Genomic DNA, 20,674 nt, shown 5'->3' with positions numbered 1-20,674 from the left:
ACATGTATAAACGTTTGGATCGTATTTCATCTATATAAGTAAAACTAACATTTGTAAGACTAGATATTGTGTAATCTTATCCTATCACTAAAACATCCAATATTTGGTGACTATGTTGAACTCATCTATCCCATCAAAATGATAGTAAAGAATACATTAATTAAAAAAAAAGTCTGCCACATATATTAACTTAAAAAAACAATTGACATTTAGGGTCATTTTAGAATAAAAGGGATACATTCACATACACTTTTAAACTTTCCGTTTTTATACAGCCAAAAAATATACAAAATACTGAACTTCAAAGCATATACAAAAAGGAGAAGTCCATAAAAACCGACAAAACTAATTAACATAACAATTGCTAGACAACTTATATATGTTCCTGACTTGCTACAGACATTGTGCGAGGATACATAGCAATATATCAGTAGCATATAACTGGGAAGTACTATCTGGATATTCTAAAGCTTTCGTGTCCCATCATTTTTCCTTGATAGAGACGAGGTTTCTATTTGGTTGACGCCATCACGAGATCGTTAATCGTCATGGAATATCTGTGTCTAAGATGGCAACGGATATATTGCAATTGTTATAACCACAACCTTGTCCCCTACCTCGAGATATCACTAATTTAGACTTATATTGGATTTGAGGATCAAGGACGATGGGTGGAACAGTTACTGCTTTCACTTCTGAAGTACTTGAGTTAGAATCGAGTTTTTGATGGAGATTGTATTGCTCATTTTTTGTTGTTTTCCATGAAGTGGTTTATGAACTTATGAAATTAGATATTCAATTATACACAATCACTGGGGAATTTGTTAGAATATGTATAAATTTATTATAATTAAAAGAAATGAGTAGCTTGTAAAATAAATTGTGTTGACTTATGACATTATTTAATTTTGTAACTTCAACGTAAGTCCACGTCATATTTATATAAAGACAATATCGAAATATCCATCTTCATGTTAATGTATGTTGCTATACCTCACATACAAATATGAATGCCAATAGGTCAATGTCAAAATACAAATATTTCAGATTATTAACGTTAAACACAGTAATAGATTACAATAAAATAATTTATTGATACATTGGAAACAGAACGGTTGAAAAAAAGCCTTGGTAAAGGAATGTCATTGTAACAAGGAGACTGCATAATTCTTTTCTGAAACCAAACAAATCATTTAATTTAAACACAATGCAATGCATAGTTCAACCTGTGTTAACAAAATAAAATACAGCACGACCCTTTTCAGGTTGTATAGCCGGTGGTTTTTAACCCACTCTCACAATTCAATAGTTCTGCATGTCTATCATTTATGGTAGTAATTGTGTTATGAAGGATGACTTTGTACTAAGGTGAGATTTTGGAATATGTGTAAAATGTTTGGAGTATTTAGTTTTTTCCAATACGATACAAGGGATAATAATGCTTATGTAAGGTAAAAGTCCGAAACAGTCTTTTCCCACCAAATTTTTAATAGCGAAAAGGAGCTCCATGACCTATTATCTTTTTTTTAGCTTATTTTGTTCCTTAACTAATACTGTTCCGACTTATAGTATCAATTTTATATTCTATATGTTTTAAATGTCACAAAAGTACATTTTGATGGCTATAACTCAAGGAAAGCAAGTGGAGATAAAAGGGAGAACGTTGACATGTTCAACTGATTTTTATAGTTCGTTCTTATGTTGTACTATTATACTACTGTCCCAGGTTAAGGGGAGGGTTGGGATCCCGCTAGCATGTTTAACCACGCCACATTCTGTATGTGTGTGCTTGACCCATGTCAGGAGCCTGTAATCCAGTGGTTGTCGTTTGTTTCTGTGGTACATATTGGTTTTTCGTTCATTTTTAGCTCACCTGGCCCAAACGGCCAAGTGAACTTTTCTCATCACTTGACGTCCGTCGTCCGTCGTCCTGCGTCTGTCGTCGTCCTGCGTCTGTCGTCGTTAACTTTTTCAAACATCTTCTCCTCTGAAACTACTGGGCCAAATTTTACCAAACTTGGCCACAATCATCATTGGTGTATTTAGTTTTAAAATATGTCCGCTGACGCGGCCAACCAACCAAGATGGCCGCCATGGCTAAAAATAGAACATAGGAGTAAAATGCAGTTTTTGGCTCATAACTCAAAAACCAAAGCATTTAAAATAAATCTTACGGGAGTTAAATTGTTTATCAGGTCAAGATCTATCTGCCCTGAAATTATCAGATGAATCATACAACCCGTTGTTGGGTTGCTGCCCCTGAGTTGGTATTTTTACGGAATTTTTGCTGTTTTGGTTATTATCTTGGATATTATTATAGATAGAGATAAACTGTAAACATCAATAATGTTCAGCAATATAAGATTTACAAATAAGTTACAATAACTGAAATGGTCAGTTGACCCCTTTAGGAATTATTGCCCTTTATAGTCAATTTTTAACCATTTTTCGTAAATCTAAGTAATCTTTTACAAAAATCTTCTCCTCTGAAACTACTTGGCCAAATTAAACCAAACTTAGCCACAATCATCATTGGGGTATCTAGTTCAAAAAATGTGTCGAGTGACCCGGCCAACCAACCAAGATGGCCGCCACGGCTAAAAATAGAACATCAGGGTAAAATTAGTTTTTGGCTTATAACTCAAAAACCAAAGCATTTAAAGTAAATCTGACATGAAGTAAAATTGTTTATCAGGTCAAGATCTATCTGCCCTGAAATTATCAGATGAATCGGACAACCCGTTGTTGGGAGGCTGCCCCTGAATTGGTAATTTTAAGGAAATTTTGCTGTTTTTGGTTATTATCTTGAATAGTATTATAGATAGAGATAAACTGTAAAAAGCAATAAATGTCGGCAAAGTTAGATCTACAAATAAGTCAACATGACCAAAATGGTCAGTTGACCCCTTTAGGAGTTATTGTCCTTTATAGTCAATTTTTAACCATTTTTTAATCTTAGTAATCTTTTACAAAAATCTTCTCCTCTGAAACTACTGGGCCAAGTTCATTATAGATAGAGATAATTGTAAGCAGCAAGAATGTTCAGTAAAGTAAGATGTATAAACACATCACCATCACCAAAACACAATTCTGTCATGAATCCATCTGCGTCCTTTGTTTAATATTCACATAGACCAAGGTGAGCGACACAGGCTCTTTAGAGCCTCTAGTTTGTACATAGATTAGGCCGTTAGTTGTCTAGTTTGAATTGTTTTGCATTGTCATTTCGGGACCTTTTATAGCTGTCTATGCAATATGGGATTTGCTGATTGTTGCAGACCGTACAGTGACCTATAGTTGTTATTTTTCTTTAACAGTTTGGTCTTTTGTGGAGATATGCAATTATTTGCAATCATACCACATCATCTTGTTTTCTATATACATTTTGAAATCCAAAACAACAGTGAATTTTCAATCGACTGCGGCCGGGAAAATGTTTCATGTCATGAGGTTAGTTTCAACATGTTTGACCTTGGTATCTGCATTTGCCAGAATGTCAATGGAAAATTGTGTGTAACCGTAATTTGGACCAGTTTTAGAAGCATTTCTTAATTGCTTGTGGAAAATCCAACTGAATGTTCAGTCTAGTACAAATTTAAGGCAGAAAACATTGCAGGATGCATGTTTTCATTAAGAATATGTGTGTAAAATTTACAGATGAATCGGCCTAATCTATTCACTTAATCACTCTAGTCCATGTACTTTTAAGGAACACTATCATCAAATATCCTTTATAATTATTTTTATACACAAGGTTGGATTTCAATTTTTTATAATATATCCACATCTTAAAGACACTGTACAATTACCGACGCTCAATGCCATTTTAGATTTATGGAGAAGTTGAATAGAAAAAATGTAACCGAAGATACCATGATATGAAACAAAAGGTGTCAAATGTTTCTAATATACAGATACTATGTCTTATTTCAAAACTAAAATAACTCCAGGCTACACTGATGTATCACATTAAAGTGTAGAAATTGTATGAATACAACTTTTAAAACTGAACCTGATATAAGTAAATAAACATCTTTGTATACCTGGGGTATTTTGAAATATGACAATGATAACATTTGTAATGAGGGTATCACTCTTACGTAGTTTTACAATCAGTATGATGTTTTCCTAAAGCTATAATATAGTTTAAATTAGAATAAACACTGAACATGCTGAACATGGTCATCGAATACAAAATTTGTTGAATATCAAAAATATCATATTTTTTTTCATTTTATTAAACCTGAATTATAATTTACACCAACCACCTTTTATCAACACGTGTCTTTTTTCAATGATGGCAAACGTTCATGGTAAATTTATAGAGAATGAAAAAAAATCATCTAGCACAATTTCAATATTCTTGTAATTACAAGAACGCTTAAAAGGTATTGTGTTTACCTCCAATGTTTAAGAAATGTTTTAAGTGAAAACATTTAACGTATGGAGAAAATTATCAAAGGGTCCATGCCTAATCGCCTGTGAGAAAAATAAAGCAAAACTCAAAATTGTTTGTTTGTTTCTTGCTGGTAGATTAAATTGCAATAAATAAATTTAAAGACAATGGGTTTGCTTTCAATTATTGAAGCTTTATATATAAATTTGTTTACTGGTTTTCGAAGGAGTTCACAAATCTAACATTTGTTAATGCCAACGCCGTTAACATCAAGTCTGAGTCTCGCTTCTAGTCAGGCTAGACAAAAAGGTAATGAAAAAATGCACTAAAATACACTTAACCTATATCTTTATAGTTATCAAAGGTGCCAGGATTATAATTTAGTACGCCAGACGCGCGTCTCGTCTATATTAGACTCATCAGTGACGCTCATATCGAAATATTTATAAAACCAAACAAGTACAAAGTTGAATAGCATTGAGGATCCAAAATTCCAAAAAAATGTGCCAATTACCGCTAAGGTTCTCTATGTCTGAGATGAGAAAATCATTAGTTTTTCGAAGAATTCAATGTTTTGTAAACAGGAAATTTAAAAAAAATAAACTAAAAAATGACCACATTATTACATTTGTAATGTAAAATGATATGTCTAAGATGTTATTCAAGTATCGTTTTGCTTTTTGTGTGTGCACATTCGTTTGACATGAGTATAAATATGTTTGTTCATTGTTCACCTTTACGCAGGCTTATAAAATACCATCCCATTTTATAAGACCTTAGAGTTTTAATGCAGACAAAACACAAGTTAGGCATACCATAGTGACATTATCTTTTATGAGTTTAAATACAACAGTTCATTTTCTACCTACCTGTATGAGTTTGAATTTTCCTCTTCTATCTTTCCCCCATCTTCTATACCGATTACATTATCATCACATGCAAAGTGTCATAACTCTTGCAAGAATTTTTAAATGAAAATCTCATTTAATAAGAAACAAACAGGTTATGCAATATAATCCTATTAAGTATGAATGCTTTAGATCTTCAAATAAACCCTGTATGCTAACATTGTCCATGTGAAATTTTAAAATTCTTTGTATATACATTGAACGACAAATATATGTGACGTTTAAAATTTTCTGACGTCAAACACGCCAATCAATGAATGTGTTTGTAAATAGATTTTTTTTTAGTTCTGTTAAATTGTTCCTTTTAAAATTGTTACACGATGATGACTACTGTACCCGTATTTTTGTAATTATTTCTGTTTAGTTCACACATCATTGTAAATATAACGGAATTTGATTAGACTGTCATCAAAGGGAGAGGTCTAGCGCTATAAAACCAGGATTAATCCACCATTTTCTACATTTTAAAATGCCTTTACCAATTCAGGAATATGACAGTTCTTGTCAATTCGTTTTTGCTGGGTTTTGTCATTTGATTTTGCCATGTGGTTATGACCTTTCCGATTGGATTTCCCCCCGAGTTCAGTATGTTTGTGATTTTACTTCTCATAGGATTTACGTGCAACACATAATTTAATAAAACAATCTGAAAGTCCCAGAACCTTTACACTATTATTCCAAATCAACTTGACGATACATATGTTATTACAACGGACGTACTATGCCGTTAAGGGTTTAAGTAAACAGTCTCAGAAAAGTTGCGTAACAAAAAAATTGTAGTAACAATATAATGTTCAGTGAATGTTATTCTATATTTTTCTCGAAAAGCAAAAGAGAACGACAAAAAAAATCTCATGATTAAAATATGCCTTCTCATTACAAAGTGGAAGGCCTTACGGTCATTATGATACTTTTGACTCGTTTATGAAAGAATTCTCGTTTTAAATACGCATATGACATTATTCAAAGAAAAAAATATATTATAGTTCCTTGTTAAACGACCATGCGTTTTAAAATTTTGTTGTCGATTTGAAAAAAAAAAGTTTCAAACAAATTCGTTATTCTTTAATGTAAACAATTGTATTAATGTTCTGTCTGTTTACCCCAAGCGACATATTTCGAATGTGTAATCTCGGTCCCTGAAAAAGAAATAATATTTTATATTATAGTAAAAATACTGCGGAAATATTCTGTAAAATAAAATATTACATCCCATCCTATATTTTCCAAGCTCGATGTTTGCTTTGGATATTTATCCATTTTGACGACGATAAGGATGCTTAGCAAACAGCAATCGAACAATCTTTAAAGACGACATCAGTTGCACATAAAGTATTTTGTATGACTAAATTATCGTCATGTATTTGGTACCCAAAGATCAATTTAATATTTCGAAAAATGTAGTTTACAATGTCTTTATGACAGCAGTTATGTGTACGCGGAAATCAAGTAATATGTGAGCCAAAAAACAAATATTGCTTTAAGTTTGAATGTTCTTTTGTGACTAGCAACTTTTTAATTTCTTAACTGTTTGATAATTCGTTTCACTAACCCATATGTTTTTGTTATTTTTTTAAAAAGATATAAGCTTTTCGACTTACTGGTAGTTATTGTCATGGCTACTAGATACTCCCCTGAATACAAAGTTGTCTGGTGCATACAATGACCACGCATAATCTAAATGTGTTTTTGGTAACTTTTGACATTCACTAAATGTACCTGCTGTAAAATCAGATATTAATTACATGTATGTGAGGAATGGTACAAGAAAGATATTGAACCAAGAAATCGTACAAGAAAGCTATTAATCTTTGTGGTAAATTTCAAGAAATTTAACGAAATCTACACTATATATTTAGTTCAATTTGGTCAGAAGAAACAACCACAAAGCTAGCTAATACAATTAATTATCTAATCACTACTTCAATTAAATATTAATTAGTAGTTTAATTTTCACTGTTATTAATATAAGTTAGATGATTCATACAAATCTAATCTTGAATTTCATTCTAATTCTTTTAATTTTCGGAACACGTTTAAGAAATTCATATGTAACGTCACTTTGGGCGTTGCATTGAGTTTGGCTAACAGGGTTGTGATTTTGTAATTTATTCGTTTTTTATTCTATAGCTAGTCACGATTTTAGTTTAATCATGTATATCTATTATATAGTCATTTTAAACATTTATTGTTTGCAAAACTAAGTATTATTCTTGATAATACTGATGTTTTGTCCCAGTCCTTGCCTCACAATTTTTTGGAACGTTTGGTCGTCGGCGATCTTTAACTTGGTAGTTGTTGGGGCTTTCAAGCTTTTCACATCTAAGCATTGTTTTGTGTGGACGTAGCGCGCGTCTGGTGTATAAAAATATTTTTTAACCTGTTACCTTTGGATGGCTATTATTCGTTTGTTTCTGTGTCCTATATTTTCTCCCATTTATCTATTTATTTATTATAACCCTGTCGTGTAATGTTGTAATTTTAATGTTATAATTAACACTGCTTTTAAAACGGGAGGTTTGGCATGCCACAAAACCAGGTTCGACCCACCATTTTTTCATTAAATGCCCTGTACCAAGTCAGGAGAACGGCCATTGTTGCATTATAGTTCGTTTCTCTGTGTGTTACATTAAGGTGTTGTGTCTCTGTTGTGTCGTAATTCTCTTATATTTGATCCGTTTCCCTCAGTTTTAGTTTATAAAGCGGATTTGTATTTTCTCTATCGATTTATGCATTTTGAACAGCGGTGTTGCCTTTATCTAATAGACTGCCTCGTGCTTACGTTCTGTTGCATTATTCGGGCTATTATGTTTTGGTCACGGAAACATAAAATCAAACAAATTTTATTAGATCACACCTTTCAAACATTGTTTGCAAAAGTATGAATAATTCTAAATGATAAGGATGTTATTGTTCCAGGCATAAATAACCGTATTTGGCACAACTTTTTGGAATTTAGGATTATAAATTGCAATGCTCCTCAACTTTGCACTTGTTTTGCTTTCTAACTATTTTTTATCTAAGCGTCACTGATGAGTCTTATGTAGACGAAACGCGCGTCTGGCGTATTTAATTAGAAGCATGGTACCTTTGATAACAATAATCATGTCAAAATATACTATTGTATTGTTTATTTGAGTATTTCTCTTTCCTGTATGCTATTGCATTTATTTGTATTGTAGTCCATTCATGTAATGTTGTCATTGTATTATTATATTCAACATTGCCATAAAACCGCGAGGTTTGGCTAACTACAAAACTAGGTTCAAACCAATTTTTAAATGTCCTGTATCAAGTCAGGATAAATGTCAGTTGTTATCTTATAATTCGTATCTGTGTGTGTTACAGTGTCTTTTTTTTTTGTTGCACCTCAGTGTTTCTGTTGGTTTATTGTTTTCCTCGATATTAGTTTCTTAACCGGATTTGTTTTCTCTCAATCGATTTATGACTTTAGAACAGCGGTATACTACTGCTGCCTTTATTAATTAAAGAGGGGCGAAATATACCAACTGGACAGTCAAACTCATAGATCGAAAATAAACTGACAACACTATGGCTAAAAATGAAAAATGATGAACAGACAAATAATAGTACACAAGACACAACATAGAAAACTAAAGACTTAGTAACACCAACCCCACCAAAAACTTGGGGTGATCTCATGTGCTCAAGAAAGGTAAGCAGATTCTGCCCAATAATTTATGGTCCAAGGACACAGTTATCGTCCTTTGGTTTTCGTTTAAGTTTCGTCTAGTGTAAACAGTGTATAACTTGCATGTTTTATTTGATACACTTTCCCAATTTATTTCTTCATATTAAATGCATGAAATATTAGGTAGGGGGATGTAATTACATGTCAAAATAATTTGGGTGCTGGATCTTTATGTTAAGTAGTGATTTGGTCCAGTTCAAAAAGGTCAAATTTTATTACGTCTGCAGCTGTCAAACTGAATTTTACACCCCCTTAACACAGAATTGTCAATATTTTGAGTTAGAGCTGGTAGAAGTTTCTATAATTTTGATATTATTTGTCTCACTGGAAGTACACTACCCTATTAATTTTGTTTTGGAGAAAGAGCTAGTGCGATTGTTTCAATTTGAATTTATTGTCTAAAATAAATGCACTACGAAATAACTGTGTTCTCGGGCCTTATTAAACAATCTATTAGATTTTTTTTATTTATAACTTAAAAACATTGAAAAACATATTTGGTCACACATTGAAATACCTTGGAAAGAACAACAGTAAAATTTCCATCTTCGGTCTTCTGCTGTATTGTTATGAACACTTTCCATTCCAGACAGAACCGATTGGTTTGGGCACTGGTATTCAAACGATTGCTCAAAGGAGTTGACATAATCTGCAAAATGATAAAATTATGATGTATATATATATATCTATACATTTGAACTTTATCAAATAGAAACAGTATGTATGGCAATACAGTAGCATATCTTCTACATAAAGAAAGGACATCTCAAAAACTGGAATCGATTTGTGTCTGTGGTAACATAGTCAAATGTCAATTGCTAGTTACAAAAATAAGTTTTACATTTCACTAACTGCATTTACTTAGATAATATTGTCAAAAAAACTGCATCAACCGAAAGTTGAATCGTGCCACATCCAGATGTAAATAAACCCAAGGGTTGAGAATGTACTGTTACATGAATAAACTTAAAGCAATGCTTCTAGTAGTCAGTGCATGTCGATGACTCTTTTAATAGGCTAGAAAAAATCTGCCAATTGTACTCATGTTTTTTAGTGTTTTAACTGAATATGTCTGAATCCTTTTGCCAACGCACATTACAGCGACATTGAATCTGTTTATAACGTTCTAACACACATTTAATTCAGATGTTTTGTTATTTATCTAATTATCAGTAATAGTATTAAGCAATACAATTGATTAAATAACATCGTTTAATATAAAAGGTTTGACAAAATTACATTGGCAGTCTGGTTTATTAGATAATCTGCAATTTTGTTTTCATTATGGATTTTTACTATTGCCGACATTTTTTTCTCTAACAAACACTTTCCTCAAACTAGTAGTGCAGCTATTTATCTAAAGATTCCCATTTCATTGATAATCATTCAAAATAAGTATTTTTGACGTTTGATAAAAATGAGCCAACATTAGATACACAGTTTTATACAGGTTCAAAAAAGTGATTATAAGGAAAACAATAACATTTTTAGCTCACCTGGCCCAAAGGGCCAAGTGAGCTTTTCTCATCACTTGGCGTCCGGCGTCCGGCGTCGTCCGTCGTACTGCGTCCGTCGTCCGTCGTCGTTAACTTTTACAAAAATCTTCTCCTCTGAAACTGCTGGGCCAAATTAATCCAAACTTGGCCATAATCATCATTGGGGTATCTAGTTTGAAAAATGTGTGGCGTGACCCCGCCAACCAACCAAGATGGCCGCCACGGCTAAAAATAGAACATAGGGGTAAATGCAGTTTTTGGCTTATAACTCAAAAACCAAACAATTTAAAGCAAATCTGATATGGGGTAAAAATGTTACCAGGTCAAGATCTAACTGCCCTGAAATTTTCAGATGAATAGGACAACCCGTTGTTGGGTTGCTGCCCCTGAATTTGTAATTTTAGGGAAATTTTGCTGTTTTTTGTTATTATCTTGAATATTATTATAGATAGAGATAAACAACTGTAAACAGCAATAATGTTCAGCAAAGTAAGATCTACAAATAAGTCAACATAACCAAAATGGTCAGTTGACCCCTTTAGGAGTTATTGCTCTTTATAGTCAATTTTTAACCATTTTTCGTAAATCTTGGTAATCTTTTACAAAAATCTTCTTTTCTGAAACTATCAGGCCAAATTTAAACAAACTTGGCCTCAATCATCATTGGGGTATCTAGTTTAAAAACTGTTTGGCGTGACCCGGCCAACCAACCTAGATGGCCGCCATGGCTAAAAATAGAACATAAGGGTAAAATGCAGTTTTTGGCTTATAACTCAAAAACAATTCATTTAGAGCAAATCTAACAGGGACTTACATTTTTTATCAGGTCAAGATCTATCTGCCATGAAATTTTCAGATGGATCGGACAAAGTGCTGTTAGATTGCTGCCCCTGAATTAGTCATTTTAAGGAAATTTTGCCTTTTTTGTTATTATCTTGAATATTATTATAGATAGAGATAAACTGTAAAGAGCAACAATGTACAGCAAATTAAGACCTTAAAATAAGTCAACATGACCTAAATGGTCAATTGACCCCATAAGGAGTCATTGCCCTTTATAGTAAATTTTTAACAATTTTCATTAAATTTGTAAATTTTAACTATCATTTTCGACTGAAACTCTTAGGCCAAGTTCAATATAGATAGAATGATTGTTAGCAGCAAGAATGTTCAGTAAAGTAAGATGTTCAAACACATCACCATCACCAAAACACAATCTTGTCATGAATTCAAATGCGTCCTTTGTTTAATATTCACATAGACCAAGGTGAGCGACACAGGCTCTTTGGAGCCTCTAGTTTTTATTTTCAGTCTTTGTTTACAATCTGAAAATGTGTTTTCGTTTTATCAATGCAATATTACCTTATAAATACCAGCACAATAATTTTTGTGAACTTCTATTTGTCCGTTTCTGTTACTTGCGTGAACAGTTTTTTTTTTTTTTTTTTTTTAATCGACAGTGTGTATTTGAATTGTCGTTTGGCATTTGAAGCATTATCACAGTCATAAACATCGGTATACTATTGTTGCCTTTATTCGTTTTCAAATGCACAAGGGAAAGTTAGGGCTAATAGAAACCGTAAAAAATCATACACGATGCATTGAAGAAATAAACAGATGATCTTTTTAAGAAGAAACGTTTGATTATGTACAAGGCATCAAATCAATAAACTCACCAGTCCATTGACATCCGGTAGACGACTTTCCAGTTGGTCGACAGAGTATCTCAAATACCCTATCCTCGAAAAAGTTGTCATGTTTACTGTTAATTTCATAAACAGCAGAACCAGCAGGACATTTGAAATTCAGCTCTTTGTCCATAGCATTCATCCATCCATGAACAATACCAATTATTAAGGTCAGAAAATAGACAAAGGTCGTTGACATTGTAATGGCCGACGTTTATACCTACAACATGATACAGTATTCTTCATAAATTATCGACAGGTTATACCAAAATTGAGAATGGAAATAGGGAATTTGTCAAAGCGATTGCATGTTTCAAGGTTAATATTTTATGTATTGAATGTTGGAATTTAGAACCTACCTTTTTCGAATGTTAGTACGGGGATAGAAATTAATTGAATACATTTAATCCCATGCCAAAGCAAGTGACCAGTTAATTTGGAATTCAACACAGTGCTAATTGTCAAAATGAATGCAACAGTTTACGAAAAAACAATTATAGAAGAAATATTCATAACTCAACCAGAACGAAATATATTTTATTTAGGTGTTGCAACAACTATTTTATTATATAAACAACGAATTCAAGAAACATTCTAACATTCGTTATCATAATTGGTCTTTAAACCAAAGACATATTAACTTACCTCTGACCTAGACCACATACAAGAATGAAGATACGATAAATATGGAATACATGTACAAGAAAGCGATAAGCTTGTCAATGCTTGATATATCTTATCTTTGGTGATGATTGACTTTTAAATCAAATTATATCGTTTAAAAATAATTTAAGCATTATAAAATATTTATCGGTAAAAAAAATCATTCGAAAGAGATATAAAAGAGGGACGAAAGATACCAAAGGGACAGTCAAACTCATAAATCTAAAACAAACTGAAAACGCCATGGCTAAAAATAAATAAAAGACAAACAGAAAAACAATAGTACACATGACACAACATAGAAAAATAAAAAAAAAACAACACGAACCCCACCAAAAACTAGGGGTGATCTCAGGTGCTCCGGAAGGGTAAGCAGATCCTGCTCTACATGCGGCACCCACCGTGTTGCTTATGTGATTACAAATCCTGTAAATAGTCTAATTAGGTAGGTCAAATTCATGAAAGGGAAGGGGATTGTAGTTACGACGTAAGGAACATATCCGATATCATTTGTGAAACGGTTATTCCATAACGGTCAACCAACTCGTGATGGCGTCCGTAAAATTTCAAGGGATGATTTCAACCTCACCATTTGGAACTCTTGGTTTAATAGCTTCCTTGTGATCAGTAACCCTCTATCAAGAAAATCATGATAGGAAATGCAAGCACGGGAATATCGTATCAATTGGGAGATATATTCCCCGTATGCAGGTGCTGCTGGAATGTTGCTACTAAGAAATAGAAAGTCCATAATTAGAAAACTGAAATCATCTCTTTTGTCGTAAAGTTTTGTCTTCAACCGACCCTCATTGTCAATTTCTAGATGTAAGTCAAGATATGAAGCCGACTTAACTGTATCTGTATATAATTTACCTAAAAGGGTGTAATGTAATGTAAATTACTGTGCGCCAGGCATTTTACTTTCAATGCAAGTTTACTAAAACTAGGTAGACGGGTTCGATTAGTCTCCTTTGGTCTATGTGTTTTGGGTGCTTACATAAATATAACTTTCAAAACTTTCAATATATACTTGATGATGAAAGTGATTAAAATGCATATGTCGAGCAGTTGCTTTTATTATGTATTATGCTTAATATGTTCTGTACCTAGTCAATTAAATTACAGTTGTTATCAAATAGTCCGTGTCTATGTATTTTGGCGTTTGTTTGTGTAGCAGTGCGGTGTTTCTGTTGTTCTGTTGTTTTCCTCTCAAAAAAGATGTGTTTCCATCGGTTTTTGTAAGTGACCCGGATTTGTTTACGCTTACTCGATTTATGGAATACTACTCTCTTGCTTTTATGTATAGAACTCTTCCAGGAATTTTAAAAGAGGAGGTATATTAAGACCCATCATTTGACCTTTTGTTGAATGTACTGTCATCATAACTTTATAAACATCTTTTGTAAGTTAACATTTTACACATATTATTAAAATGAATTTGAGTTAAGTCTACTGAAACTACTGGGCCAAAATAAATAAAACTTGGCCACAATCATCATTGGGGTATCTAGTTTATAAAATGTGTGGCGTTACCCGCCAAACCAACCAAGATGGCCGCCATGGCTAAAAATAGAACATAGGGGTAAAACGCAGTTTTTGGCTTATAACTCAAAAACCAAAGCATTTGGAGGAAATCTGACATGCTGATAATTGTAAGCTACAAATGCTACAAAGGATTCCCCCGTCTGAACATGCGATGCGGGGGTAAAAAAATAAGTGATTTTTGACAAATAGATAACCAAAAACTGATACTTACTGAACTAAATTTTGTCAACAACTTCTTGATGCTTGTCCGTTAAAAAAACACGATGACGTCATCGGATTGACCACGACGTTTCGCGGAAAAAATGCAAATGACGGTAACAGTAAACCCAGAGTGAGATTTTTTACACATTGTCATGCTTGTAAATATATTTTATAATTAACATGTCTTTTGTGTTAATATTTGGTCGTAAGCAAGATCTCAAAATGAGACTATTTCAACCATTTTGTAGTTTTGCCATGGGTTTTAGAAATTTAAAGTCTGAATGCCAATATGTGAGGACAAGTTGAGAACTATAAATACTGATATCTTTAATACCCTAGTCTTTTTTTTATGAAATGTGTTATTTAGTTCAGTCATAAAACTAAAAACTAGAAACAGCAACTACCAGTACAGTTGGGTACACAACTGTTCATTTCAGGCTATTACTGGTTTTAGTAGATGGAATAACTTGGTTCTTTTACAAAATATATTTAAACCAATTTGGATTTATAGAATAGTGTACTTGATACTATATCAGACAAACTATTAAATTCACTGAATCCAATTACGTACAAACGTCTGGTTCGGTGTATTTTTGGACATTATTTTCATGTTGACTCACACGGTCACGTTCCATTTTGTTATGCATGCGATTCCCAAATATCAGTTAACGTTGACTTGTGAATCAAATTTAGGTAAGAATAGCATTATTCTCTGAACTTACAATAAAAGTGCCTTTTCGATCGAAAATCGGATACCCTTCGTGTAACTACGTCGTCTTCGGAGTTCTATACATTTTAAATTGACGAGTAGTATCTTTATATCTATGTTTAAAAGACATAAAATACAAATACGTCTGTGTTTGGATATTTTCCAAATGTTTAAACCTTGATCTTTCTAAAAATGGCGATGTTCACACCAAAATCAGGTAAGCATTCACAAAATGAGAAATAGATGTTTTTACACACTTGGTTAAGTACATAATTTCAATAAAATATAAAACTGAAAGACAAGTCCACAAACATGATCTATGTATTATCGAATGTTTGTATTGTCAAATTTCAGTTTCGTTTTATACACAATCATGACAATTGTTTTGTCATCTTTCATGAAAGAAAAAAAATTGAAACAAATGACAGGTTAAACGTAAATGAATGCGTTTTGTTGTTATTGTAAAAGTTCTTATATTTCATTTTTCATGCAACATTACTGTAAGTGTATTTGTACCTAAGAAGGAAGTACAAAGGTTTATGTTAAATCAATATATTGATTGTGTGCATGATCTTTGTACATTTATTTTTAGCACAACAATTAAAACATTCGTCCTATTTATGAATAACAATAAATATGGCATATTTTCAAAAATAAATTGGCAACTATCATTTGTTATAGAATGTTTGAACCAAAAGGTATATTGGTAAATAACGATATGCGTAGATAATTGTACATAGAATTTTTAACATGTCTTAGTCTAAAGTTTTCTGTATTTTGTATACTGCTGTTTGTTTGTCTTTTGGTCGTTTTTTGTAACTTGCCGTGGCTTTGTCACGTTGTTTTGCGTGGTATTATCAGTTTGTCTTCGACTTATGTGTTTGATTACCTCTATAATATCTTTCATCTCGGTATTGCAGGGTATCTTTATGTTCTATTCGCATAAAAGAGGGACGAAAGACACCAGAGGAATAGTCAAGCTCATAAATCGCACAATCAAATACATTTTCGGTACACATTTTGAAATCATTATACATTATAACATGTACCATTGTAAAGATAGGACGGATAGTAATCATGAAAGCGCAGGCAAAACATAGACTAATGGTTTCTGAACTTAGTAGTGTAATGGGACCCAAACTTTCATATGTTTGAATGAAAAATGACTAAAGAATCATTAACAATTGATACTGCTTTCACCTTGTTCTTATATATATCACTGTAAGATGACAATCAGAACTTCAGCTTTTTTGAGTCAATTTGTAAGGCTTGCCTTTTTTTCATTATATATCTCTAATTCTTTTTAGGTTAAAGTCAGCCAACATGTCTGCAAGCGAACACACGTGTGACGTTTGTTTTGAGGATTTTGATAGAGACAACCACGAACCAAGGAAATTGCCATGCTGTCATACATACTGTTCTCAATGTTTAGAAAAAATGGTGTCACGTAATGCTTCTTTAACTTGCCCAAATGATCGTTCTATCCACAAACTAGGAATTCTAGGTGTTTTCGGTTTACCTCTGGATTCATCTAAACTCGCAGGTGAGCTACATCTTGTTTTTGTTGTCTTGCCTGTAGCCACGTTTAGAAATGCAATTTTGGTATATTTGGCAATTTTGAGTAATTATAAGCAATCCGAATAGAAAAGGGTCATAAAATATCAGAGTAAAAAAAGGAAATAACAAAGAGATTAACTAAATGAAGTTCAAAAAGTAAAAGCAGACAAATCAAGATTGCGCAACACACAATCTATTTAAAGTGTAGTGTGCGACCTTAAAGGCTTGATATAATCCAAATTAAGTGTATATTTACTATTATTATACCTTACATATATTACAACCAATTCATTGGATAACAACTTATCACGTGACATGGAAGAGTTAGGTTAATTTTCATTTAAGTGCAAGGGAGGACGAATAACCCTTAAAATTTACACCAGCGTCGACTAACCTTCTTTGAGTCTAGATTTGCACTCGAGTTACCTCCAATGAAAATGACGACACATACGTAAATAAACAAAATGGCAGCGTTCACGTTAAACTGACAGCCCATCGAGATATGAGGGAATCAGGCTATGGACATGATGGGAGTGCCAGCAGTCAATGACATATACCTCTTACAAACGGTCCTTTTCAGGTCCATCAATATTTTACAAAAAGATTCTACCTTTGTTGTACATTCGAGAAATTCTAGAACACAAGCAAATGTATTTTCAAACGTGATCTTACTGTTTGTAATGTTAAGTATATAGTAAGTGTTCAAATGACCCTTCCACTGTTAGTTCGGTACAATAAAACATTTGTGGGCCCTTAGAATCGATGAATATCCAAAATTGTCAACCCTTAAAAGTTATTTCACTTCGGGCTGTGTCCTCATTGAAATAAACTTCTCGAGTTGACAGTTATGGATATTCAATGGGCCATAATTGTATATTGTTGAATACAATAGAATGAGGTGTATATTTCAATGCGACAGCATCCCGATAAACATAATATTTAAAAGGCATCTATCTATATGGTATTAAACACGTTTTTTTTTATGATATCGAAATATCGTTAATTTCTCGACTCTTAAAGATTGATGTATAATTAAACAGATGCAATAAAAAAAAACAATATATTCTCCAAATATTAAAACATTAAGATTTTACAATGCCATAAATTTGTCACAACATGAATGATTCATGATTTAACCCAAGTTATAATGTATGTCTGCTTTTTGAACTTCCTCTGTCAGTTATTGTGTGTATCCAGGAATGTAATGTTAATATCAGTGTTTGTTTAAACGAGTGACACCTCATCTATACTTTTATATAAAAGTTCAAGAATAAAACAAGCACCTGCCAACTAATATGTTTTCATTTAGTAAGTTATTATTGTGAAATAATCGTATCGTATCATTGCATTTAAGTTTTATTTGTTTTATGTTTGATTTCTATTGTAGACATTGATAAGAGAGAAGTGACATCTCCTGTAGGAAGTATAAACTTCAGCAGCGATTTTGTAGAACCGTCTAGACCCACTACAGCACGGCCATATAGGCAAGCACAAAATCATGTTAATAACAATCATGTACCTGTTTCAGCTCACCGTGAACAATACAATACACCACAACCCACTGGCAACAATTATTACATGCAGCCGTATCCCAATATGCCATACAATTATAATACACAGTATCAAGGTTTTTCACAAATTCCTATGTATAATCAACATATTACACCAAGTGATTGGCAGTCTTCAGATCAGTGGAGTTATCAATTCAATAACACCCACCAGTTTTATCAGCCAATGATGACGACCGCTACAACTTTTACACATGATGGGAACTGTGGACAAAACATTATAGTAAGTTCTCCTGGTGGACACATAGTTATAAGTCAGGATGGATATGACCAGATGATAAATGTTGTACATTTCTAAACAAAATTGAGAAAAGAGCATTGATTTTTTATATCTTTTTTACCTGATTAGTTTGTTAAAATGTATGTATGCAATATTATTATGTGTATAATAATTTGATTGACATTGGTTTTATATTTTCTATTGCTCTTAATTTGCTGATTTTCCATTAAAATATTTGACTGGTATTTATCTAAATTTCTTAGATTACGTGAATTTCAAACAATAAAGAAATTGAGAACCTCATCAAAGCTCTAAAGGATTTATAAAATTGTACAGTGGGAGAAAATTGACACAGATACAAATGTTCCGCACTCTACTTACAATCAGAAAATCTGAAAACTTGCAGGTGTAATACCACTGAAGGTATTTCGTCACATTCAGTTTCATACGAAAACGGGTTGAAGAAATTATTCCTTTGATTTTAAGAGTTGAAGGAAATTCAGAACTTATTCAATTTACTTAGCATACATGTTATACAAAAATCGCAACATAAAAAATGCAGACTACTATAATGTGTTAAGACCAGTAGGTTAACCAGTTTGGATTCCAGGGATGAGATTTCAATGTTATGGTTTACGACAAAGCGAGAAAACAAGATTGACAAAAATGGAGTTATATTGAAGACTATGTATTACATTTGTTTGTGAATAATGAACAGCGTTTTATGAAAACGAATCAAATTGACATAAGAATGGCCACTCAAAGTACAACAGTCTTATTCTTATTCTATTGTGTCTACACATCGATATGTGACCACATACACAACGTCGGTGTCCGTCCATAGAAGACGTAAATTGTGAACACTGGAAAATTGAGTAGCTAGCTTAAATGAATTTTCTAGATTTTCGTGTACAGTATCAATGTCAAATGAATTTTATAGCAAAGTATAGTAGCTATTTTATAAAAGTAATGTTAGAGTTATAGTCTTTGCTAATTGCCAAAATTTAGTTGTATTTACCGAACTTGCGGAAAGGGGCATGGTTTCCATAGTTTTGAACAAGCCATTTCAACTTGAAATAACACTTGTTCAACGTTGAAATCGAAAACAAAACGTCTTGTTTTAAGTCTACATAATACTGTAATGTCAAAATATTAAGTCCGAGATGTACAATAAACTTTATATATAGATATAGGAAGATGTGGTGTGAGTGCCAATGAGACAACTCTCCATCCAAATAACAATTTAAAAATTAAACCATTATAGGTTAAAGTACGGCCTTCAACACGGAGCCTTGGCTCACACCGAACAACAAGCTATAAAGGGCCCCAAAATTACTAGTGTAAAACCATTCAAACGAGAAAACCAACGGTCTAATCTATATAAACAAAACGAGAAACGTTTTTTTTTAAACAGAGTGAATAATGCCGTTCATACCTCTAACACTAGCATACAGTATTGGTGTTATGAACAAATGTTATAAATATGTTTTTTTTCTAAATGAAGTGGATTACTGGTGCTGCTTTTAAACAAAATAGAAAACTGTTGATTTCTGATTTAATTTTATCATGTCACACATTTAGAACTTTGGCATGAAAACTGACAAAACATGAGTTCTGGTCATCTCTTTATATATCCAACAAATATAAACAAAAGTTTTATGTGATTTAGGTAACACATAGTATCTACAAAATTCCAAATGACCAAAGTCATGAAATTACCCCTTTAGAGGTTAGTAACTACCGATGAAGACTTTGGACTAATTAAAAAAAAAAAAAAAAGGAACGAAAGATACCAGAGCAACAGTAAAACTCATAAATCGAAAATAAACTGACAATGATATGGCTAAAAAATGAAATAGACAAACAAACAATAGTACACATGACACAACATAGAAAACTAAATAATAAGAAACACGATCCCCACTTGCTGTGTCACTTATAAGAACAATGATACATAAATGAAGTTGGTCACAGCCGACGATAAGCTATATAGGTTTAGAAGAATATCATA

At 32.5% G+C, this 20,674-nt stretch overlaps 2 protein-coding genes across 4 annotated transcripts; one reads left to right on the top strand and one right to left on the bottom strand.

Annotated features, from left to right (window-relative positions):
* Positions 1-6,386: 6,386 nt before the first annotated feature.
* On the bottom strand, positions 6,387-12,875 carry LOC134709558 (hemagglutinin/amebocyte aggregation factor-like). Of its 2 annotated transcripts, none has more exons than XM_063569718.1 (5): positions 12,846-12,875; positions 12,189-12,420; positions 9,534-9,665; positions 6,906-7,026; positions 6,387-6,443 (listed from the first exon to the last, which is right to left on the bottom strand). In XM_063569718.1, exons 2-5 carry the CDS (start codon positions 12,397-12,399, stop codon positions 6,404-6,406), a joined length of 504 nt encoding a protein of 167 aa, XP_063425788.1. In that variant the 5' UTR covers positions 12,400-12,420; positions 12,846-12,875; the 3' UTR covers positions 6,387-6,403. The 2 variants fall into 2 exon arrangements, with proteins under 2 accessions (XP_063425788.1, XP_063425789.1); XM_063569719.1 differs by having other exon boundaries at positions 6,906-7,023.
* A 2,528-nt stretch (positions 12,876-15,403) lies between these two features.
* LOC134709557 (uncharacterized) lies at positions 15,404-18,900 on the top strand. 2 transcript variants are annotated; one of them, XM_063569716.1, is made up of 3 exons: positions 15,404-15,535; positions 16,626-16,861; positions 18,263-18,900. In XM_063569716.1, exons 2-3 carry the CDS (start codon positions 16,642-16,644, stop codon positions 18,739-18,741), a joined length of 699 nt encoding a protein of 232 aa, XP_063425786.1. In that variant the 5' UTR covers positions 15,404-15,535; positions 16,626-16,641; the 3' UTR covers positions 18,742-18,900. The 2 variants fall into 2 exon arrangements, with proteins under 2 accessions (XP_063425786.1, XP_063425787.1); XM_063569717.1 differs by lacking the exon at positions 15,404-15,535 and adding an exon at positions 16,090-16,239.
* The last annotated feature ends 1,774 nt before the right edge of the window (positions 18,901-20,674 follow it).

Source organism: Mytilus trossulus, chromosome 3 (genome assembly GCF_036588685.1).
Source record: "Mytilus trossulus isolate FHL-02 chromosome 3, PNRI_Mtr1.1.1.hap1, whole genome shotgun sequence".
Lineage (NCBI taxonomy): Eukaryota > Metazoa > Mollusca > Bivalvia > Mytilida > Mytilidae > Mytilus > Mytilus trossulus.
The sequence above is the reverse complement of the archived record's forward strand: the minus strand, read 5'-3'. Positions and strand labels throughout refer to the sequence as shown.